At 45.1% G+C, this 25157-nt stretch overlaps 2 protein-coding genes and 1 non-coding gene across 3 annotated transcripts; 1 reads left to right on the forward strand and 2 right to left on the reverse strand.

Annotated features, from left to right (window-relative positions):
- Positions 1–1218: 1218 nt before the first annotated feature.
- Positions 1219–1326, forward strand: LOC148570094 (small nucleolar RNA R71). Its single transcript, XR_015908545.1, has one exon. It is a non-coding gene; the product is annotated as a small nucleolar RNA R71 (small nucleolar RNA).
- Positions 1327–18958: 17632 nt separating this feature from the next.
- Positions 18959–19441, reverse strand: LOC148570095 (uncharacterized). Its single transcript, XM_088506838.1, has one exon. It carries the CDS (start codon positions 19439–19441, stop codon positions 18959–18961), a length of 483 nt encoding a protein of 160 aa, XP_088362964.1.
- Positions 19442–22008: 2567 nt separating this feature from the next.
- LOC107632743 (uncharacterized) lies at positions 22009–23796 on the reverse strand. The gene has a single exon (XM_016336403.1). The coding sequence runs from the start codon at positions 23794–23796 to the stop codon at positions 22009–22011; it is 1788 nt and encodes a 595-aa protein (XP_016191889.1).
- Between the last annotated feature and the right edge of the window lie 1361 nt (positions 23797–25157).

Raw genomic sequence — 25157 nt, forward strand, 5'->3', positions numbered from 1 at the left:
ATTACAGAGAGTGGCATGAGGTTTATACCTGACCCCAGGTCACACAGAGCCTTCTCAAAAGTCATGGTGCCTCTGGCACAAGGTATTGAGAATTTTTCAGGATCCTATTTCTTCTAAGGTAATGTCTGCCTAATCAAGTCGTTCAGTTCATTAATGAGCAATGGAGGTCCATCCTCCCAAGTCTTATTACCAAATAACTTGGTATTCAGCTTCATGATTGCTCCAAGGTACACTTGCTCTTCAGCAATGTCTTCATCCTCTTCAGAGAAAAAAATACTCATCAGAGCTCATGAATGACAGAAGTAGGTTCAATGAAATCTCTATGGTCTCTATATGAGCCTCAGATTCCTTTGGTTCCTCATTAGGGAACTCCTTAGAGGCTAGTGGACGTCCATTGAGGTCTTCCTCAGTGGAATTCACTGCCTTTTCCTCCTCTCCAGGTTCGGTCGTGTGGGTTACGTTTATGGCCTTGCACTCTCTCTTTGGATTCTCTTCTGTGTTGCTTAGGAGAGTGCTAGGAGGAGTTTCAGTAATTCTCTTACTCAACTGACCCACTTGTGCCTCCAAATTTCTAATGGAGGACCTTGTTTCAGTCATGAAACTTTGAGTGGTCTTAGTTAGATCAGAGACTATGGTTGCTAAATCAGAGTGGCTCTGCTTAGAATTCTCTGTCTGTTGCTGAGAAGATGATGGAAAAGGTTTTCTATTGCTAAAACTATTTCTTCCACCATTATTGTTGTTGAAGCCTTGTTGAGGCCTCTGTTGGTCCTTCCATGAGAGATTTGGATGATTTCTCTATGAAGGATTATAGGTGTTTCCATAGGGTTCTCCCATGTAATTCACCTCTTCCATTCCAAGATTCTCAGGATCATAAGCTTCTTCTTCAGAGGAAGCTTCCTTAGTACTGCTTATTGCAGGTTGCATTCCAGACAGACTCTGAGAAATCATATTGACTTGCTGAGTCAATATCTTGTTCTGAGCCAATATGGCATTCAGAGTGTTAATCTCAAGAACTCCTTTCTTCTGATTTGTCCCATTATTCACAGGATTCCTTTCAGAAGTGTACATGAATTGGTTATTTGTAACTATTTCAATGAGTTCCTGAGCTTCTGCAGGCGTCTTCTTCAGATGAAGAGATCCTCCAGCAGAGCTGTCCAATGACATCTTGGACAGTTCAGACAGACCATTATAGAAGATACCTATGATACTCCATTCTGAAAGCATGTCAGAAGGATACCTTCTGATCAATTGCTTGTATCTTTCCCAAGCTTCATAGAGGGATTCACCTTCCTTCTGTCTGAAGGTCTAGACTTCCACTCTAAGCTTACTCATCTTCTGAGGTGGAAATAATTTGGCCAGAAAAGCACTGACCAGCTTTTCCCAAGAGTTCAGGCTTTCCTTAGGTTGTGAGTCCAACCATATTCTAGCTCTGTCCCTTACAGCAAAGGGGAAAAGTAATATCCTGTAGACCTCGGGATCAACCCTATTGGTCTTGACAGTGTCACAGATTTGCAAAAATTCAGCCAAAAACTGATGAGGATCTTCCAATGGAAGTCCGTAAAACTTGCAATTCTGTTGCATCAGAGAAACTAATTGAGGTTTAAGCTCAAAGTTGTTTGCTCCAATGGCAGGGATAGAGATGCTTCTCCCATAGAAGTCGGAAGTAGCTGCAGTAAAGTCACCAAGCACCTTCCTTGCATTATTGGCATTGTTGTTGTTTTCGGCTGCCATGGCTTCTTCTTGTTTGAAATTTTCTGTTAGGTCCTCTCCAGAGAGTTGTGCTTTAGCTTCTCTTAACTTTCTCTTCAAGGTCCTTTCAGGTTCAGGATTAGCTTCAACAAGAATGCCTTTGTCTTTGTTCCTGCTCATATGAAAGAGAAGAGAACAAGAAAATATAGAATCCTCTATGTCACAGTATAGAAATTCCTTGAGGTGTCAGAGGAAAAGAAGAATAGAAGGAAGAGGTAGAGAGGAGAGAATTCGAACGTATCAAGAGGGAGAGAGTTCGAATTGCACATTGAGAAGGAGTGTTAGTCCCTTAAATAGAAGAATGTGAAAAAGGGGGGAAGAATTTTCGAAATTAAATTTAAAAAGATTTTGAAATAATTGAAAGAAATTTTGAAAAATTGGTTGATGATTTTCGAAAATTAAAATTGAGAAAGGAGTTAAATGATTTTGAAAAAGATTTTGAAATTAGCAATCAAAAAGATATGATTGAAAATTAATTTTTAAAAAGAGATATGAGTGGGAAGATATGATTGAAAAGCTATGGTTTTAAAAAGATATGATTGAAAGGATATGATTGAAAAATACTTTAAAAAGATTTGATTTTAAAATTAATGACTTGGCTAACAAGAAGTTTAAAAGATATGATTCTAAAATTCAAATATTGAAACCTTTCTTAACAAGAAAGTAATAAACTTGAAATTTCTGAATCAAGTCCTTAAGTGTTAGCAAGGATTTTTGAAAATTGTGAGAAAAAAATTGGAAAGGATTTGATTTTGAAAAGATATGATTGAAAAGATATGATTTGAAAAGGATTTGATTTTGAAAAATTATGAAAAATTGAAAAAGATTTGAATTAAAAACTAACTTACCTCCCTTATGCTGTGTTGGCATTAAACGCCCAGAATGTTAACGCCCAAAATACTACCCTTTTGGGCATTGAACGCCCAGCCAAGTACCCTGGCTGTCGTTTAAACGCCAGATTTCCTTCCTCACTGGGCATTTTGAACGCCCAGCTTTTTCTCTGTAATTCCTCTGCTGAATGTTCTGAATCTTCAATTCTCTATATTATTGACTTGAAAAGACATAATTTTGAAAAAAAAAATTGGATTTTTTTTAATGAGAAACAACAAAATGAAACTAATCATGGAAAACTAAGATCAGATAAGCAATGCATGCAAGACACCAAACTTAAAGATTTTCATATTAGAGACACTAACAAATTGAGAATGCACATGAGAAACAACAAAAGACACAAAACAAGAGAATTTAAAGATCAGAGCAAGGAAATCATCAAGAACAACTTGAAGATTAATGAAGAACATAATTCATATATTCGAAAATGCAAGGAAATAAATAAAACATGCAAGACACCAAACTTAAAAATTGACACTAGACTTAAACAAGAAACACAAATTATTTTTGATTTTCATGATTTTATTAAAAAAAATTTCGAATATTATTTGGAAAAAGAAAATAAGGAATTCAAAATTCTTAATGAGAATTCCAGGAATCATGCAATGTTAGTCTAAAACTCTGGTCTAGGAATTAGACATGGCTTACTAGCCAGCCAGGCTTTTAGTGAAAGCTTCGGTCCAAAACACTAGACATGGCCAATGGCCAGCCAAGCTTTAGCATGTCATTACATTCAACAGCAAGATTGATAGAAATCAACAAGCTCTTGTGATGATAAGTTGAAACCTCGGTCCAAAAGATTAGACATGGCTTCACAGCCAGCCAGACTTCAACAGATCATCATGAAACTCTAGAATTCATTCTTAAAAATTCCGAAGAACAGAATAGAAATTTTTTTTTGAAATTTTTCGAAAATAAAAAGTAAAAAGCTTAAACATAAAATAAAATTACCTAATCTGAGCAACAAGATGAACCGTCAGTTGTCCAAACTCGAACAATCCCCGGCAACGGCGCCAAAAACTTGGTGCACGAAATTGTGATCTCTGATAATGGTGCTGAAAACTTGGTACGCACGATCGTGATTCACACTTTTATTCACAACTCCGATGCAACTAACCAGCAAGTGCACTGGGTCGTCCAAGTAATACCTTACGTGAGTAAGGGTCGATCCCACGGAGATTGTCGGCTTGAAGCAAGCTATGGTCATCTTGTAAATCTCAGTCAGGCAGATTCAAATGGTTATGGAGAATTGATAATTAAAAGATAAATAAAATATAAAATAGGATAAAGATACTTATGTAATTCATTGGTATGAATTTCAGATAAGCGTATGAAGATGCTTTGTTCCTCCTGAACTTCTGCTTTCCTATTGCCTTCATCCAATCATTCATACTCCTTTCCATGGCAAGCTGTATATTGGAGGATCACCGTTGTCAATGGCTACCGTCCGTCCTCTCAGTGAAAATGGTCCAAAATGCGCTGTCACCGCACGGCTAATCATCTATCGGTTCCCACTCATGCCGGAATAGGATCCATTGATCCTTTTTCGTCTGTCATTACGCCCAACACTCGTGAGTTTGAAGCTTGTCACAGTCATCCCATCCCAAATCCTACTCGGAATACCACAGACAAGGTTTAGACTTTCTGGATCTCAAGAATGCTGCCCATGGAGTCTAGCTTATACCACGAAGACTCTAATATCTCGGACTCGATCCCCTGTATTAGATATCTAAGAGATATACATTCAAGCTTGTTTTCATGTAGAACGGAAGTGTTTATCAGGCACGCGTTCATACGTGAGAATGGTGATGAGTGTCACATAATCATCACATTCATCATGTTCTTGGGTGCAAATAAATATCTTAGAACAAGAATAAGCATGAATGGAACAGAAAAACAGTAGTACTTTGCATTAATTCATGAGGAACAGCAGAGCTCCACACCTTAATCTATGGTATGTAGAAACTCCACCGTGAAAAATACATAAGAACAAAAGGTCTAGGCATGGTCGTGAGGCCAGCCCCCAAAACGTGATCAAGAGATCAAAATATGAACTAAAGATAGTCTCAAAAATGATCTAAAGATGAAAATACAATAGCAAAAGGTCCTATTTATAATGAACTAATAGCCTAGAGTTTACAGAAATGAGTAAATGATGAAGAAATCCACTTCTGGGCCCACTTGGTGTGTGCTTGGGCGGAGCATTGAAGCTTCCACGTGCATAGGCTTCTCTTGGAGTTAAACACCAGCTTTTGTGCCAGTTTGGGCGTTTAACTCCAGCTTTTCTACCAGTTTTGGCGTTTAACGCCAGAAAAGAGTCTCTGACCGGCGTTTTGATGCCAATTTGGGCCATCAAATCTCGGGCAAAATATAGACTATTATATATTGTTGGAAAGCCCATGATGTGTACTTTCTAACGCAATTAAGAGTGCACCAATTGGGCTTCTGTAGCTCCAGAAAATCCACTTCGAGTGCAGGGAGGTCAGAATCCAACAGCATCTGCAGTCCTTTTTCAGCCTCTGAATCAGATTTTTGCTCAAGTCCCTCAATTTCAGCCAGAAAATACCTGAAATTACATAAAAACACACAAACTCGTAGTAAAGTCCAGAAATATGATTTTTATTTAAAAACTAATAAAAACATAATAAAAACTAACTAAAATATACTAAAAACATACTAAAAATAATGCCAAAAAGCGTATAAATTATCCGCTCATCAATGCCCCTGCCTTTTGGTGCTCTTCCTTGGCAGTTACACTTTTCTCCCCTTTATTTTTATCTCATAACCCCCTCTCCCCTCTACTTTCCTTTTCCTCATCTTCTAGCTCTTTTGTGTTGCTACTGCTCCTGCTTCTGCTTCTTGCTGTTCTTCGAACACTCTTGCTTCCAGTGTCCTTTCTTCCTTTCTGGGTTCCTCGTTCCTATCTGTTTCTTACAGATTCTGATTTTCCTGGTAAGTTTTCATGGTTTTTCCCCTTTTGGTTGCTTCTTCCTTTTAGTTCTCATGCATTCTTGTTTGTGTATGCCTGGGTTTCTATTTTTCTTGTTGCTTTTTCTTCTAGAGGGGGTGCCACTGGGTTTTTCCTGAATTTTTACTTGCATTTCTGGGTTATAGGGGGCTAGAGGGTGATTCATAGTTTTTCTTTTTGCTTTTACTTTTTTGAGGGTTTCCGGCTTCCCGTCTTGACTAAGTGGTGCCCCCGCTGTAGGTATGGCCGAGCGCCTTGCTTCTTCGAGTCAGGCTCAGCGCCCTCTAGCCGACTTTGTTGACCACTACCCCTGGGTCTCTTCCGATGTGAGAGATACCCCTTCTAGAATTACAAAGGAGGGACTCCGAAAACTGCGCCAGTCAGGGCTCTTGTGTGGAGGGGGTCCCGAGGAGGCGCTTTATCAAGTTTACGTTCCTGCTGGTCGAGAGCGCGTATGCCAGAAAAACTTGGCTTCCCCTCGAGTTGTTGATTGGTTGTGGGTTTATGAGCCCATGTTCACGACCTTGGGGCTTCGTCTGCCTTTCTCCCCTTTCGTTATGGGTTTGTTAAATCGCTGCGATGTTGCTCCGTTGCAGCTTCACCCGAACAGTTGGGCTTCCATCCGATGCTTCGAGATAGTTTGTGAGTACCTGGAGCTGCCGGCCTCAGTGAATGTCTTCCTCTACCTCTTCCTGCTCACGAACCTTTCTAGCCAGGGGAAGGCTATGAAGGGATATATGTCTTTTAGGGCCCAACAAGGCCATAGAATCTTTGGCCTTTTTGAGGATTCCTATCATGGCTTTAAGTCTACCTTCTTTAAAGTTAGGCCAGTTGAAGGTCACCAACCTTTCTAGCTTACGGCTGAAGGAGCTAAGCGGATCCCGACCTACTGGAGTTTTGGGGCGGGATCCGACTATCTAATAAAAGTCTCTTATGATTGGCTGAGTCCAGAAGATCGCAATATTACTGATATTCTGTTGGCCATTTTTGGTGAAAAGAACCTTAATCCCCGTATGGTTATGGGGGATTGGGAGGCCGGTCGGTCGTATGTTGGTGAGCCCCTTTTCTTTTGTACTTTTTCGTGCTTTATCTTTTTATTATTCACACCTTTCCTTTTTCTTTGCTCGCAGTTTCCATGGCTGGCGGGAAGAAGACCTTAACTGATTTGATGAACCTCATCAAGGGGGATGATGAGGGTGATGACGACTCCCCGACGACTCCTACAGCGAGTCAGGATCAGGGGGAAACCGGGGAGGCTAGTGGCCAAGTTGACGGGGCTGACCAGGTTTAGCTGGAGAAGGTCGTTGCTCCTGAGAATACTTCAGGGTCCCATGGTGTGGAGACAAAATTTTTTGAGGAAGATTTTGGGTTTGGTGACGACGATTTGAAAGTCGTGAGCCACCCAAAGAAGAGGAAGCGGGACACCGGAAAGGCGCTCTCGGTTATGGAGAAAAACTTCGATGCTAGGGGCTTCATTGAGTCCCAGTTGCTCCATGGCACCGATGAATTCTTCCATGAGGCCGACCTTTCCAGGCAGGCTAGGTGGATCTACCGCAGTCTTCTCCGAGCTGCTGCTATTGCCAAGAAGGTGGGGCCTGTCTTGGGCAATTATCATGCTATGGAGGTAAAGCTTCGGAACTCCCAAAAAGATCTAACGGACTCACGATCTCGGGAGGAGTCCCTGAATACCAAATTGTCCGAGCAGGAGAAGAAGGCTGAGGAGGATGCCAAGGAGATCAACAGGCTGGTGGATCGGGACATGGCCTTGATGAAAGATCTGAACACCTCCCGTGGTGAGACTGCTGCTGCCAAGAAGAGGGTTGAGGAGTTGGAGGAGAAGCTAAAGTTGGCAGAGAGCTCGGTAGAGGCCGCTCCTCGGGAGATGGCTGCTCTGAAGAAAAAGAACAAGGAGCTTGCAAAGGGGGCCTGTTCATACCTTGGGTCGAGCTATCCGACCTGGGATGATCAACGATGCAGCGACCGACCTGTTAAGGTCAAGCGGACCGACTTCGTTATAAAGAACTCGACCATATCGACATGAAAGCCCAATAAAGGGCCCAAATAGAGGAACACGACCCAAATCTAAAGGCAATCCCAGCCTATAGAGATAAAGGCGGTTCCCCTGAAGATAAGCTGACTTCATCCAAAACAGGATAAGATAAGATAAGATAACTAACTTATCTTATCAGAAAGGTCAGCCCACACTACTATAAATACACTGGAGCACCCAGGTATAACTCATACTCTGATTCTACATAAAACCTGCTTAATACCCATGCTAACTTAAGCATCGGAGTCTCTTGCAGGTACCCCCCACCCTCCGGTGGCCAAGGATCAGCAGTGCAGCAAGTCCAACAAGTCGGACACAGCAGCTCCGGCCGCCACCAGCCAGCCGAACACGTCATCTCCGACCAGTACCAAGGATCTCATCCGAGATCGACCTCCAGTTTCAGGTAACCCTCGGAACATTGGCGCCGTTGCCGGGGAACCTGAGAGTCATCCCAAAACCATGGCGGACGGCCATGACAACGACCATGACTCGGATCTGGAGAACAGAACACCGCACAAGAACGCGGACGCTACACTAAAAGATACTCCGGAATCCAACGGGGACAAAAACTCACCAAATCCGGGAGCCATGGAAGCCCTTCAAAATCGCTTAAAGCAACTTGAGAAAGAAACCCAGCAACAACGGTAGATCGGAAAGGATCTACAAAGAGAGGTACGGCGACGCCGAGAACTGGAAGAAAAACTACATCAATTAGAGGCCGACCTCAAATCAAAAGCTCCTCGGACCACTCCTGAGGAAAATTCGCGCAAAGAACAGGATCCATTCACCAGGGAAATCATGAAGACCAAAATCCCAAAGGATTTCAAGCTCCCGGATATGGTTTTGTATGATGGCACTACAGATCCCAACCATCATCTCAGCAATTTTAGAAGCAGAATGTACCTCACCAATGCCTCAGATGCCGTTCGCTGCAAAGCTTTCCCAACAACTCTCACGAAAACGGCAATCAGATGGTTCGACAACTTACCGCCGAAATCCATCTCAAACTTCGACGACCTGGCCAAAAAATTCCTGGCCAGATTCTCCATCCAGAAAGATAAGGCCAAGCACGCACCTAGCTTACTAGGAATCAAGCAAGGAGATCGGGAGAGCCTCCGCAACTATATGGAAAGATTCAACAAAACATGCATGGACATACAAAATTTACCAACAGAAGCCGCCATCATGGGGCTTATTAATGGCTTACGAGAGGGATCTTTCAGCCAATCTATATCAAAAAAGTATCCTACCTCCTTAGACGAAGTACAGGAGCGAGCAGAAAAATACATCAACATGGAAGAGAACGCTCGGCTGGGAGAAACCTCAAAATCTGGGGCCTCCTACCAAGACAAAGACAAGGACCCCAAAAGGAAAGAAGATCGACAGGGTGAGAAAATCAAAAAATACCACAACTACACTCCTCTCAGAGCATCCCTGGTCGAGGTGTACAAAGAAGTCTGGCATACAGAAAAAATCCCCCAGCGCGGCCACTCAAAGGCAAAAGAGGAGGAGGAAATCGGAAGGAATATTGTGAATACCATCGAGTTCGAGGGCACTCTACCAACGAATGCTTCAACTTGAAAAATATCATAGAAAAATTGGTAAGAGAAGGAAAATTAGATCGATTTCTGGCCACCCGGGATGATGACCAAAGAAAAAGACGAAGAGACGAAGATGATGGACGAGCTGAACGGTCACCTCGGACACCAGAAAGACACGTCCACATGATACACGGCGAATTCGCAGGAGGTGGGATCTCCAAATCGTCCCGAAAGAGACATCTCAAAGAAGTATATCATGTTGAGGGAAAGGAGGAAGCATCCGACATCCCGGCGATAACATTTACTAAAGAGGACGCATCCGGCATCATCTCGGGACACGACGATCCCATGGTCATCACTATTATACTGGCAAATGCCAATCTACACCGCACACTAGTAGACCAAGGGAGTTCTGCCGACATCTTATTCAAAACAGCTTTCGACAAGCTCGGCTTAGACGAAAAGGAACTTAGAGCATACCCGAACAATCTGTTTGGACTAGGAGACACTCCGATACAACCATTGGGATACGTATCGCTACACACTACTTTTGGAAAAGGGAACCAATCTAGGACCCTCAGAATAGACTATATTGTGCTCGACGTAAGTTCAGCCTACAATGCTCTCATAGGTCGGACAACACTCAATCAACTCGGCGCAATAGTCTCAACTCCACACCTATGCATGAAATTCCCAACTACAGAGGGGATAGCCACGATAAAAGCAGATCAAAAGATGGCACGTCGCTGTTATAACAAGAGCTTAAACCTCAAAGGCAGAGGAGAAGAGTTTCATACAATTGAGCTTGGTGGTGGAGCTCAGCGTCGAGAAGAACTCCGTCCGCACCCAGAAGGCGAGGTAGAGAAGGTCCAGATTGGAGACACCTCGGACAAAACGACCAATATCGGCACGGTCTTAAGAGGAGATTCAAAAGAATTACTGATACGATTCTTACGAGATAATGTCGACCTCTTCGCATGGAAAGCCGCAAACATGCCAGGCATAGACCCTAAGCTAATGTGCCACAAGTTGGCGGTCTATCCAGGATCTCGGCCGGTGCAGCAGAAGCGAAGAAAACTCGGACCAGAACGATCCCAAGCTGTGGAAGAACAAGTACAAACGTTACTGGAAGCAGGATTCATAAGAGAAGTCAAGTACCCACTATGGCTAGCCAACGTCGTCTTGGTGAAAAAATCAAACGGGAAGTGGCGCATGTGTACCGATTACACCGATCTCAACAAAGCCTGCCCAAAAGATCCATACCCACTCCCAAGTATTGACGCTCTGGTAGATGCTTCCTCTGGATATAGATACCTCTCGTTTATGGATGCCTATTCGGGATACAACTAAATCCCCATGTATCCACCAGATCAAGAAAAGACCTCGTTCAAGGCGAACTACTGCTACATCGTGATGCCTTTCGGTCTCAAGAATACGGGAGCTACCTATCAAAGGCTAATGAATAAAGTCTTCTCGGATCACATCGGAAAAATCATGGAAGTCTATGTGGACGACATGTTGATAAAAACACAAAGCGAAGATACATGATTGTCCAACCTGGCTCAAGTGTTTGACACTATAAGGAAGCATAACATACGACTCAACCCCGCAAAATGCACCTTCGCAGTTGAAGCAGGCAAATTCTTGGGTTTCATGCTCACACAAAGGGGAATTGAAGCAAATCCAGACAAATGCCAAGCTATACCCAACATGAAGAGCCCAACCTGTGTCAAAGAAGTACAACAACTCAACGGGAGATTGGCCGCCCTATCCCGATTCTTAGCAGGAGCTGCGATAAGATCTCTCCCTTTCTATGCTACGTTAAGAAAGGGAAAACAGTTCGAATGGATGACAGAATGTGAGCAAGCTTTCCGAGACTTCAAGGAATTCTTAGGATGGCCACCTATCCTATCTCGACCACGAGAAGGAGAACCACTCATATTATATCTCGCAGTAGGAAGCCGGGCGATAGCTTCAGCACTAGTCAGAGAAGACGAAAATGGGCAACAACCCATCTACTTCATTAGCAAAGCACTACAGGGATCTGAGCTGAACTACCAGAAAATAGAAAAATTTGCCTATACTCTCATCCTAACATCTCGACGACTCCGCCCGTACTTCCAGGCTCACACCATTAAGGTTAGAACTAACCAGCCCATAAAAGGAATATTGCAGAAAATAGATTTAGCATGCAGAATTCTACAATGGGCAGTCGAGTTGTCAGAATTCGACCTCCAATATGAAGCTCGGACAGCCATCAAATCACAGTATCTGGCCGACTTCATCGCAGAATTCACAGATACCCTGAAAACCCCCCACAGAATGGAATCTATACGTGGACGGTTCCTCAAATAAAACTGAAAGCGGCGTAGGCGTGATAATAGAAAGCAACCAAGGAACCCAAGTTGAGCTCTCCCTCAAGTTCGGGTTCCCGGCCTCCAATAACCAAGCGGAATATGAAGCATTATTAGCTGGTTTGAAGCTAGCTAAAGAGGTCAGAACTAAAAAACTCAACATTTACAACGATTCACAAGTGGTCACATCACAAATAACAGGGAGCTATCAAGCCAAAGACCCCACCATGAAAAAATATTTGGATAAAACCAAGGAACTACTCGGACAAATCGGGGAATATAAGATCTGCCACATACCCCGCGAACAAAATGCCCGAGCTGATGCACTCTCAAAACTAGCCAGCACCAAACCAGGGGACAACAATAGAAGCCCCATCCAGGAAATGTTGCAAAACCCGTCAATCTCGGAAGAGGAAAAAGTCCTGGCCATAACAAGTCAGGACCAAGGATGGATGACCCCCATAATCAACTACCTCAAAGAAGGAACACTCCCCGCAGAAGAAAAGGAGGCAAAGAAGTTAAAAAGGGAGGCACAGTACTACACCATCATAAACAACATCCTGTACAAAAGAGGAATCTCAATACCTTTACTAAAATGCGTGCCGACCTCCAACACAAGGGAAGTGCTAGAAGAAATACACGGCGGCATTTGTGGCAATCATCTCGGAGCACGAGCTCTCGCCAAAAAAGTACTCCGGACGGGATTTTATTGGCCAACTCTACAGAAAGAAGCCACAGAATTTGTAAAGACATGTCCACCATGTCAAAAACACGCCAACTTTTACATCGCCCCGCCAGAGGAGCTCATCAGCGTGCCTTCGCCTTGGCCATTTGCAAAATGGGGACTCGATCTTCTCGGCCCCTTCCCACAGGGATCAGGACAGGTTAAATTTCTCATAGTGGGAGTAGATTAGTTTACAAAGTGGATCGAGGCAGAGCCCCTAGCCAATGCCACCGCTCAAAGAAGCCGGAAATTCTTATATCGAAACATTGTCACAAGGTTCGGGGTTCCATATTCAATAACCACAGACAACGGCACCCAATTCACAGATGCAGGCTTCAGAAAACTAGTAGCCGACTTGAATATAAAGCACCAGTACACCTCCGTCGAACATCCACAAGCCAATGGGCAGGCCGAAGCTGCTAACAAAGTCATATTGGCTGGATTAAAACGGAGATTACAAGATGCAAAGGGAGCCTGGGCAGAAGAGCTCCCACAGGTCCTGTGGGCATATCGAACAACGCCACATTCCACCACGAAGGAATCCCCCATCCGATTAGAATACGAAACAGAGGCGATGATTCCAATAGAGATTGAAGAAGGGTCGCTCAGAGTAGTTCACTACAATGAGGAAGCAAACTTCCAACTTCAGAGGGAAGAGCTCGACTTGCTACCCGAAATCCAAGAAAGAGCTCAGATCAGGGAAGAAGCTCTAAAACGCCGAATGGCTTCCAGATATAATCAAAAGGTAGTGCCGAGAAATTTCACAGAAAATGATCTCATACTAATCCGAAATGATATCGGAACAACTCGACCAGGAGAGGGAAAGCTGGCAGCGAACTGGAAAGGGCCTTACCGAATTGTAGAAGTACTTGGAAAGGGCTACTACAGACTGTCTGAACTCGATGGACGAGAGTTTCCCAGGTTATGGCACGCCTGCAACCTCAGAAGGTACTACAGTTAGAAAAGATAAAAGATCTCATCATTGGATGCACTCTTTTTCCTGAAAAGGTTTTTTAATGAGGTACCAAGTTGAGACTCAGACAATCTCATATGTATATACTTGCACTCTTCCTTTAAATAAAATATATTTTAGATATTCTACAAAGATTTCAAGACGCATTAATCTGAAGCATTCATCGTCCGATTATAAAGCAACAGATCGGCAGAAAGTGAAAAACAATTTCACTGCACAATCACGATAAAGACAACCGTCCGATAAAGGTGAAAACGCGATTCACCCAAAGGACGATCTAGAAATGACAACCACTTTCTACAGATCGGCAAAGATGAACACAGAATAATGTAAGAAGTTATCGAAAGCGATCCAAAAAAGAACCTGACGAGGTCTTACGGATTGCTAAAATAATAACATAAAGACTGGCCGACGTTGAGAGGTCGGACCAAGTCAACCCAAGTTATAAGTAATCCCTGGAAAGAGGTCTGGCCAACCCTATTAAAGAGGATTACTTTAACTTAGAAGGGCTCGACATGACAAAGTCGGCCCAAAATGAGAAGTTATCAAAGTAGTCCCTGAAAGAGATCTGACAAAGATCCAAGAAAGAGGACTACAAATAACTTAAAGGAGACCGATATAACCAAGTCGGACTCCTACTACTTAAAAGTTATCAAAGTAGTCCCTGAAAGAGATCTGACAAAGATCCAAGAAAGAGGACTATAAATAACTTAAAGGAGACCGATATAACCAAGTCGGACTCCTACTACTTAAAAGTTATCAAAGTAGTCCCTGAAAGAGATTTGACAAAGATCCAAGAAAGAGGACTACAAATAACTTAAAGGAGACCGATATAACCAAGTCGGACTCCTACTACTTAAAAGTTATCAAAGTAGTCCCTGAAAGAGATCTGACAAAGATCCAAGAAAGAGGACTACAAATAACTTAAAGGAGACCGATATAACCAAGTCGGACTCCTACTACTTAAAAGTTATCAAAGTAGTCCCTGAAAGAGATCTGACAAAGATCCAAGAAAGAGGACTACAAATAACTTAAAGGAGACCGATATAACCAAGTCGGACTCCTACTACTTAAAAGTTATCAAAGTAGTCCCTGAAAGAGATCTGACCAAGATCCAAGAAAGAGGACTACAAATAACTTAAAGGAGACCGATATAACCAAGTCGGACTCCTACAACTAAAAAGTTATAAAAGTAATCCCTGAAAGAGATCGGACAAAGATCCAAGAAAGAGGATCACAAAAATAACTTAAAAAAGGACTGCGAAAACAACTCGGAGGACTAACTTGAAGAAATCGGCTACAAATCGTCAGAAATGCAAGCTGGAGCGAGAAAGAAAAAAGCAAGTTAGACCTACCTAGTCACAACCACAAAGGATTCAAGATACAAAGTACAAAGCAATCCAAAAAAGGTTAAGCAGCAAGGTTCCAATATTCGCAGAAAGAGATACCAAAGTCAAGCACAAAAAGCGCAATATCATCCACAAGGTTATAACAGCCTCAGAGGCCACCAAAACCTATCTCAAAAAAGCTAAAGCATGCTACCATTTGTTTTTCATAAAAAACAAAAGTTGCTAGGCAAGCAACGGGAAAGTGTCAGCAAACTAACAAAACATAAAGAGTTTAAAAAAGCCCACAAGCCGGGCCAACTACATATCCAGAATAAAGATAAAGCTAAGGGTCAGAAGATTTTTTAGCAGCATCAGGCCGAGGAGACGGAGGCCGAGTCTGGAGAGGAATGGCATCTACAGTACTGTCATCCCGGTTCAAGATCTGGCAGTCGGGATCAGAAGCGGGAGGACCAACCTCGGCAGGGGCAGCAGAAGTCGACACCTTGGTAGAGGTTACAGGGGGAGGATCGACATCATCCTCATCCTCGTCATCAGGGACAACCTTGCCATCCCTGACAATGTTCTCCAAGCTAAAGAGGGTCAGGTCGGCCTCGGGAGCAATAACCCGAACTTGTTCCTTCAGGTTCTCATAGGCAGTAGTTACACTGCCAACAAGATGACCTTGGAGTTCAGAATAATTCTCCCGGGCATTCCCCAACTCTTCGCTCCTGTTTGGCCTCCTTCATAAAAGCTTTAGTGGCATGGAGAGGAAGACTTTGAGCAGTTCGATATAGGGCCACCCCCATATGTGCCAACTTGATACCACTCCGGGTGATATAATCAAAATGATGAAGAATCGACACATCGTCCATAGGAAGAACACCATAAGGGCCGATTTGTTGATCTACAAACTCAACCGCATCAAAGTCAGGAGCATCAAGGTTGAAAGGCTCAGTTGTTCTTTGCTTTTTACTAGGAGGGGCACCGGAAGCTGCAACGGACGATTGTGGAGGATCGACCAGACGGACCCGAGGAGTAGGAATTGCTCTCCTCGGCCCGGGAGAACTCGGTATAGGAGGTTTAACTAGAGGCTGAGAAGACCCCTCTCCGGCCGCCTTGGCCGAGATGTTTAAAGCAGCGGTCGCCTTCTTTGACATCTCTGAAAAACACAAAAAACAAAGACAAGTTACAACACAGGAGAAACAAAGCTCGGGAGCAAGTATAAAAATAAATCAGGCAGTACCCAAAGCAGCCCGAACCAAAGATGGATCACTCAAAAATCTCTTCGTGTCCAGGTGGGGTGGCTTCCCCCACAACTTCAAGAACAACTACAAAGGCCCGCTCAACCTCACTAAGCATTTTTCATGTGTAACGTGGCACTCTTACATTCTTTTGCCACTCCAGAGGAAAAGCAGGCTCATCATTTTCATCAAGAAAAAAGGGGCGAACCCCCTCAACGACACGGACTCGGAAAAAATAGTTCTTAAAATCTTTAAACGACTCATCATACATGGCAAAAACTTTATGCCCCTGGGCCGACCTGAAAGAGACCCAGGAAGCTTTCTTTTTGGAGGAACCTCCAGGTTTGGCCGAGACAAAAAGATAAAGGAAAAGAGTTTCAGAAGGTGTTATGTCCAACCCCTGACAAAGAAGTTGAAATATTTTGATAAAACCCCAAGAGTTTGGATGAAGTTGGGACGGAGCAACATTGCAGGACCACAACAAGTCAGTTTCAAAAGCAGTAAAAGGGAAAGTAACGTTCAGTTGGCTGAAGAAGTATTCATAAGCATAGAAAGAGGGACGCTCCCGCTCGACGGAAGTCGGAAAACAAGCTCTCTCATCGGAATCAGGAGCAACAAGCTCATAATCACCCTCGCAGGCACTGTTAGCACAAATCCTATGGCGCTTCCTCAGCTCTGTGCAAAATTCAACATCCACAATAGAAACACACAACAAAACAAGGGAGTCCAGCCAATCGGACATCCCCTCGGGAACTCTGGAAGACATCTCTACAATGTTATTGCGAGAAGACATGAGGCCAACTAATCCTACAAGTAAGAAAAGAAGAGGGGATTACTAAAAATATCTCGGACAAGGGAGAAAACAACTCAATACGATGCAGGTGATCACACAAAAAAGGAAAACCCCAAGACTCAAACCAAAATCTTGGGGCATCCTTTGGAGGCAGTAACAAAGCAAGGTTTCCAGGAAAATCTACAGCTCTCACCCCAGCATCTTACAAACAAGAAAAAGACTTCAAAGAAGCAAGCATTTCCAGAAGCATAAGTCATCACAGTCAACCAAGCAAAAAGCATTCCCAAAACATCAAAACACGTCAAATGGAAATCATCAAAGGTATGAACTTTTGAGAAATCAGACAAAAAGCAATCAAGCAAAGCAAGGAACGGATGCAGAGTTTCTATCAGATAGTAAAAAATCAGAAGCAACAAACAAAAACCATATAAAGCCTCGACAGGAAATGCCAGAGGAACACAAAAGAAAGCCAAGAAAAACGCATTTAAAGCGACAAACAGATGCAAAATCACGAAAAGGTTCAAACTTTCAAAACATGCAAATCCAAAAGCTTCACCAAAAAACTAAAGATGAAGCTGTGAAAGAAGCAAGAAAGTTAGTACCAACCTGAAAAGGCAGCAAGACTTCAGGGAAGGTGAAGAGGGACGGCAAAATCTGGAATCACTACCTCGAAGCAAAAGAAAAGACACGAGCAAAAGAAAATGTCGCTGGGCTGAAACGCGAAACCACGAACTCCAGGCAGAGGCTTCAAAAAAATCAAACAAACGCCGCAACACAAAGAAAAGTTGAAAGCGAGAATGAAAGGAAAAATGCGAAGAAGTTACAAAAAGGGCGAAAGAAGAGAAACCATTTCTGGGTTTTCAAAATTAAAGAGCCAAAAGGAAACGGGGCAATTAATGCTAAAATTAAAAGGCATTAAACCCTCGCACGTTCCCAAAGCACCGATATAAAAGCGCGCGCTTGTAGAGGAAAACGTTCTACATTCAAAAGCTGCTACAAAAGAAGTCGACAAAATGCTTGAGTTCGGCTTCGCTACGAGAAGGACCGAAGTCAAGGACTCGACCTCGACAAAGAAGACCGAGCTCAAGCAGGGGCACTGTTCATACCCTGGGTCGAGCTATCCGACCTGGGATGATCAACGATGCAGCGACTGACCTGTTAAGGTCAAGCGGACCGACTTCGTTACAAAGAACTCGGCCATATCGACAGGAAAGCCCAATAAAGGGCCCAAATAGAGGAACACGACCCAAATCTAAAGGCAATCTCAGCCTATAGAGATAAAGGCGGTTCCCCTGAAGATAAGCTGACTTCATCCAAAACATGATAAGATAAGATAAGATAACTAACTTATCTTATCAGAAAGGTCAGCCCACACTACTATAAATACACTGGAGCACCCAGGTATAACTCATACTCTGATTCTACATAAAACCTGCTTAATACCCATGCTAACTTAAGCATCGGAGTCTCTTGCAGGTACCCCCCACCCTCCGGTGGCCTAGGATTAGCAGTGCAGCAAGTCCAACAAGTCGGACACAACAGCTCTGGCCGCCACCAGCCAGCCGGACACGTCATCTCCGACCAGTACCAAGGATCTCATCCGAGATCGACCTCCAGTTTCAGGTAACCCTCGGAACAGGGCCCGTGAGGCCATTATGCTGACCGAGGAAAGGATTAAGCTCCAACTGGCCATGCTGGCTCCCGACCTCGACCTTTCCCAAGTTGGTGCGATGAAGACAGTGGAGGGTAGGAAGATCATTGACATCCTTAAGCGCTAGGTGGATATTTCCCGACTTTCATGCCCTTCGCTTTATCTTGTAACTTGCTTTTTATTCTGGGGCCTATTATAAGGCGCCCTTTGGTTGTATCGAATACTTTTGCCTTTATTTTAAACTGCCGTTTTTGGTTATTGCTTGTTATGTTCGGGCCGTCGTGGCTTTGCTTTACTGTTTTGTTTGCTCGGGCCGTTGCGGCCTTTTGGTTTACCGTTTTTCGTGGTATTTATTATTCTTGCTGCTTGTCTGAGCCGTTTTTTTTTGTCCCTACGGTTTCCGGGGTGATCAGTCCCGGATTTTCGTTAGGTCGATTGTTCGCCTTTTTACGTTTCTTGTTATGTTCGATTCGAGACTTATGAAAAGTAAAATTTATCATATTGTTAGGATTCTAAAACAAGGAAATAATGTAATGCATAATTAAATGAAAGATAATAGAAGAGGAAAATGATGTGACTGTAAAAAAGAGGAACATAAAAGGAGAATATAAAGTTGAAACAAGAGGGGAGTTGAGGTCGTCAGGTCGTGTGGTCGTCCCTTCTTATGGGTAGAACCTCTTGAGGTTTGCCATGTTTCATGTTCTCGGCACCTCGTTTCCATCCAATTTTTCTAGCTTGTAGCCTCCCTTGCCAAGGACTTCTCTTACTCTGTAAGGGCCTTCCCAGTTCGCAGCTAGCTTGCCTTCCCCTGGGGTTGGTGGCCCTATGTCGTTGCATCGTAAGACCAAGACGCCTTCTCCTAGGCTTCTCTTTAGCACTTTGCCATTGTACCTTAGGGCTACTCTTTGCTTTATTGCTGCTTCTGCTAAGTGTGCCATTTGCCTCGTCTCGTTGACCAGGTCCTTTTCGATTGCCTCACTCCCTCCTCCGAGGAGTAACCTTAGGCTTGGTTCCCCGACCTCGACTGGGATGACTGCGTCGACCCCATATGTGAGTCGGAAGGGGGTTTCGCCGGTAGATGATTGGGGGGTGGTCCTATATGACCACAAGACTGAGGCTAGCTCGTCTGCCCATGAGCCATTCTTTCCTTCAAGTCGCTTCTTTAACCCTTTTAGCATAACTTTGTTGGCTGCTTCCACCTGGCCGTTGGTTTGGGGGTGCTCGACTGAGGAGAACCTCTATCTGATCTTTAGTCCTTCTAGGAATCCTTTAAACTTCTTGTCGGTGAACTGTGTCCCGTTGTTCGATATGACGGTCTCCGGGATCCCAAACCTAGTGACCACCTGCTTCCACATAAACTTTTGGCAATTTACTGCGGATATGCTAGCTAGTGGTTCTACTTTCACCCATTTGGTGTAATAGTCTATGGCTACTATCAAGTACTTCACTTGCCCAGGCCCTGGTGGGAATGGCCCCAAGAAGTCGACTCCCCATTGGGCGAAAGGTCGGGGAGCCATCATTAGACTGAGCTCCTCGGGAGGTGCTTTGTGGAAGTTGTCATTTTCTTGGTATTTTTTGCATTTTTCTCACGAACTCCTGGGCGTCCGACATCATTGTAGGCCAGTAATATCCTGCTCGGATGATCTTTCTTGCTAAAGATCTTCCCCCGATGTGGTGACTACAGCACCCTTCGTGGACTTTTTTTAGGACGTAGTCCATCTGGTCGGGGTGCAGACATTTGAGTAGGGGCTGGTGGAGCCCTTGTTTGTACAACTACCCCTGTATAATTGTATATTTGGGAGCTTCCCTCTTGACAGCTTGTGCTTCCTTCTCATCTGGGGGTGTTTTTGCATGCTCCAGATATCGGGAGATAGGATCTATCCATGAGGGGGGGTTCGGCACCTGGGTTGTGCACATGACGATTGCAAGTTCCGTTGCTAGCCCTTGGATTAGGGATCTGTTCCCTATGCCGGGTTTGGTGCTTGCTAGCTTACAAAGGAGGTCGGCTCGGGCATTTCTTTCTCTGGGGACGTGCTGGATTATGACTTCTTCGAAGCTTTTGCATAGCTCTTTTACCTTTTCCAGGTATTTTTGTAGTAGCACGTCCCTGGCTTGGTAGCTGCCATTTACCTGGGAGGTGACGACTTGGGAGTCGCTACTGACTTCCACCCTTGATGCTCCGACTTCTTTGGCTAGTATCAGTCTCCCTATCAGGGCTTCATACTCGGCCTGGTTATTGAAGACCTGGAAGTCGAACTTGACGGATTGCTCGTAGGCTACTCCTGCCGAGTTTTCGAGGATGATTCCGGCTCCTCCGAACGCTTGGTTAGATGCTCCGTCAACGTGGAGTTTCCACCGTGTGTTCGGTGTGTCGGGAGTCTCTCCTGTGACTTCTACGAGGAAGTCTGCCATGGCTTGGGCTTTGATTGCCTGTCTTGGCTCATATTGCAAATCATATTGGGACAGTTCTATTGCCCATGCCATCATTCTTCCCGCCAGGTCGGGTTTTCGGAGGACTTGTCGGATGGCTTGGTCGGTTCTTAGAATGATTATATGCCCTTAAAAGTATTGCTTTAGCCTTCTAGATGAGATCAGTAGGGCGTAGGCCAGCTTTTCCAACTTGGTGTACCTCATCTCTGCCCCTTGGAGTATTTTGCTGATGAAGTACATTGGGCGCTGAGTTTTGTCCTCTTCTTGGACTAGGACTGCCACCATCGCTTGCGCAGTCACGACCAAGTACAAGTATAGGGGCTCCCCTTCTCTAGGCTTGCTGAGTACGGGAGGTTCCGAGAGTATCTTCTTGAAATGGCTGAACGCTTCTTCGTATGTCGGGGTCCACTCAAAGGTGATTCCTTTCTTCATTAGGTTGAAGAATGGGATGGCCCTTTCTGCCGATGCTCCGAGAAATCGAGACAGAGCCGTGAGCTTTTCGGTGAGTCGTTGCACATCTTTGATGCACCCAGGGCTTGTCATTTTGAGGATGGCTTTGCATTTGTCCGGGTTGGTTCTACCCCTCTTTGTGTTATCATGAACCCCAGGAATTTCCCTGCTTCCATGGCGAATGCGCATTTAAGCGGGTTAAGCCTCATGTTGAATTTCCTTAGTGCCTTGAAGACAGCCTGGAGGTCGTCTATTAGTTTATTTAGCTCTGCTATTTTTACCAGGATGTCGTCGATATACACCTCTATCGATTTGCCGGTGAGGTCGTGGAAGACTTTGCTCATCAGTCTTTGGTAGGTGGCCCCTGCATTCTTCAGTCTGAAAGGCATTATTTTGTAGCAATAGGTTTCCCCTGGTGTTATGAATGCCGTTTTGTCCTCATCAGGTCGGTGCATCGGGATTTGGTTATAGCCGGAATAGGCATCCATGAAGCTGAGGAAATGATATCCTGCCGCCGAGTCAACCAAGGTGTCAATGTTGGGGAGGGAAAAGGAGTCTTTTGGACATGCTTTGTTCAGGTCAGAGTAATCGACGCACATCCTCCATTTTCCACTGGCTTTTTTAACTAGGACAACATTGGACAGCCATGTCGAGTACTCGAGTTCCTTGATGAACCCTGCTTCTAGCAATTCTGCTGTTTGTTTGGCAACTTCTTCAGCCCTTTCTTGCAACATCTTTCTTTGCCGCTGGGCTACCGGTTTGGCCTCGGGCTTTATGGCTAGCCGGTGGGACATGACCTCGGGATCCAATCCCGGCATGTCTGATGGGGTCCATGCGAAGAGGTCACCGTTTGCCCTTACGATCTCTATGAGGGGCCCTTGAGTTCATGGGGTAGGTTCCTGTTTATGAAGGTAAACTGATCTGCTGATTTTCCTATTTGGAACTTTTTCATGTCCCCTTCTGGTTCATGTCTTGGCTTGTCCTCTATCCTGACGTCCAAATCTGCTAGGAATACGCCAGCTACCCTCTTAGATTCTTTCCTTAAGGAGAGACTTGCGTTGTCGCAGGCAACTGCCGTCTCTAGGTCTCCCCTTATGGAACCAACTGTTCCCTTGTCCGTTATGAACTTCATTGTTAGGAACTTGGTGCATATTACAGCTGAGAATTTATTGATAGTTTTTCTCCCTAGGATGATGTTATAGGCAGTGGAGTCTCTGAGGACTACGAAGTCTGTCATAACCGATTTCCTGGTGTCACCGGTTCCTAGGCTGATTGGGAGGGAGATCGTCCCGTCGGGTTTGATGTAGTTATCTCCTAGTCCCATGACTCCATGCTGGTGATTTTTGAGGTCGGATTCCTTGAGCCCCATGGCGTCGAATACGTTTCTAAATAGGATATTAGAATCGGCTCCCGTGTCGATGAGGATGCGCCTAACCAGTCCTGTCCCGACCATTGCGGTAACTACCATGGGGGGGTTTTCGGGGAGGTCATTGAACCATTTATCTTCTGAGCCAAAAGATATTGTGGGATGCCTTTTGTTGGCGGCGGGACCATCTGTCGAGATGGAGAGTATGCGGGTGTCCCTTTTCGCTGCCGACTTGGATTTAGGGGGGCTGTCGCGCCCGACCACAATGTTGACCACAAAAGTTGGGGGGTTACTGGCATCCCATGTGGGTTCTTGTCTTGGCTTAACAGTTCGGCTCCGGTCTTCCTCGGAGCGTTCCCTTTCCCGCCTCCTCGGTTCCCTGATGAGCCGGGAGAATTTGCTCAGCTTTCCCTCTCTGATGGCCTGTTCCAAGGCATCTTTGAGGTCGAAGCAGTCTTGTGTTTTGTGACCAAATCCCTTGTGGTAATCACAGTAAAGGCTTTTGTTGCCTCCCGTTCTCTCTTTCAATGGTCTAGGTCTGGATAGGATTCCCTTGTGTGCAATTTGTTGGTAGATTTCTACTATAGGCGCCGTAAGTGGCGTGTAGTTCGTGAACCTTCCTACCCGTGGATGCTTGGGTAACTTGTTTAGGGTGCCGTCCCTGGGAGCTTCTTTGTACCTGTCGACTTGAGGGGCCTGTCGGGCTGGCGGGTTAGGGAGCTGCCGTTTATTGGCTGCTACAACCTGACTGACCTCTTCATCATTGATGTATTCTTTGGCTACGCTTTGGATTTCCTGCATGGTCCATACAGGCTTGGTTGTGAGGTGCTTCCTAAAGTCTTCGTTTAGCAGGCCATTTGTTAGGCATAAGCTAGCGACTAAGTCCGTGAGGCCGTCGATCTCCAAACACTCGTCGTTGAACCTATCTAGGAACTTTCTAGTCGGCCCCCCAGGTTTTTGGGTAACCCCCAATAAGTTGATTGGGTGCTTTGCCTTGGCTATGCGCATCGTGAACCGAGCTAGAAAGCTCTGGGATATGTCTGCGAAAGTTGTGACGGACCCCTGTGGGAGGGCGTTGAACCATCGGATCGCTGGTCCGGCCAGTGTCACGGGGAATGCCCGGCATCTGACCGCGTCGCCTACCCCTTCCAAGTTCATCCTTGCTTCAAAGGCTGTGACATGCTCCTGGGGGTCCTTGGTCCCATCATACCTCATGTCCGTCGGTTTGTCGAAGTTTCTCGGGAGCCAAACCTTGAGGATTGAGGGGTGAAAAGGGGTGGCTCCCATGATAATGGGATCTTGTTGTCTCCTGGCCTCCCCCTTCTGAGATCCCCAGCGGCTTTCCGACTTGCTTCGAGTAGGCCTGGAAGTCGCTTGCGTGTGCGCCTCTTCGTGCCTTGCTAGACTTCTCCCTTGGCTGTCGTGTGCTCGGGAAGGGGAGCAGGTGTGGGCGTGGGAGCGGCTGACGCCGCCGTGCGAGTGGCTGGCGTCTTCGCGAGATTAGCCCCTCGCCGCCAGCTCCCGTTCAAGATTTTGTACTCTATGCCTGAGCTCTTGCATGATATTGGCGCTGTCGGCCCCGTCCCCCCGAAGGGGCGTCTTTCGGGGGTCTTGGTGTACATTTGTTGGTTGGTTGAACGGAGGATCTCGGCTGTTTGGCAGCGCGGGCTGTCGAACTCGCCCTGCTCAAACGAGCCCCGCCTCTTTCACGGAGCTCCTCCGAAGTGATGGGTCGCTCCATGTCTGCGCCGGGTCCCCACAGACGGCGCCAATGTTCGTTACCTGATATTCTCGGGTAGTCAGGTGGTGATGAGTAGGAGAGAGGGTAAGACCCCGCGCTGACGTGGAACGAGGGTCGGAGGGTGCTAGCGAGGTCATGGTTTGAACGGAACGTTGGGGGGTGGCCACCTGCAAGGACACTCTGACGATCAAGTCAGAGTCCATACCAGAGGATAGCCGAATTAGGTAAAGAGTGACGTACCTCGGGGGGAGAGCTGTCCTCTCCCCTTATATACTATGTTGGGTGGGCCTAGTGATGGTCTAGCCCATTGGTGGAGGAGCTGTGAGCTGTCGCATTCTATGTGGGCAGGTCATCCCGTAGTTCGGATCGGGATGCCGGGCTCCGCCCCGTGGACACCGACCCGAGCGATAGCGTGCTTTAGGTGGTAGGTCGGTCGGGCCTTGGGTCGGATGTTGGGGACCGACACGTTGGACCCCTTTGCTGGAGGTTTAGGCCGGAGCAGTGCCCCGACTCGGCGACTACTTGGGCTGGACTTGTGAGTCCGTAACATAATCCATTTAATCTTTCTTTATAATTTGAAGTCGAAATCATTATTTTTTGGCAATACTGATAAAACATCCATGGAGTCACTGCTATTTGGTGCACTCATATAATATCATTTTTTTTTCAATTTGATGAGAATAACTACATGAGTTTTGTATAGTTAAATGGATGAAACTTTGGTGGCCTTATATAAAAACTTTATATCAATTATTCTCTTTTATTCTCATATTTACTAGTGCATTTATATTTGTATTACTTTGATATCTATATTCTTTGGGTTCATCTTTGTGATCTTTACTTTATTGACAAAAATGATTTCAAGTCTTTAGGTATGGTGATTTTTTGGCAATTTGTTTGGTATAAA

The sequence above is a fragment of the Arachis ipaensis genome, chromosome B3, assembly GCF_059453495.1.
Source record: "Arachis ipaensis isolate K30076 ecotype BB chromosome B3, ASM5945349v1, whole genome shotgun sequence".
Taxonomy (NCBI): Eukaryota; Viridiplantae; Streptophyta; class Magnoliopsida; order Fabales; family Fabaceae; genus Arachis; species Arachis ipaensis.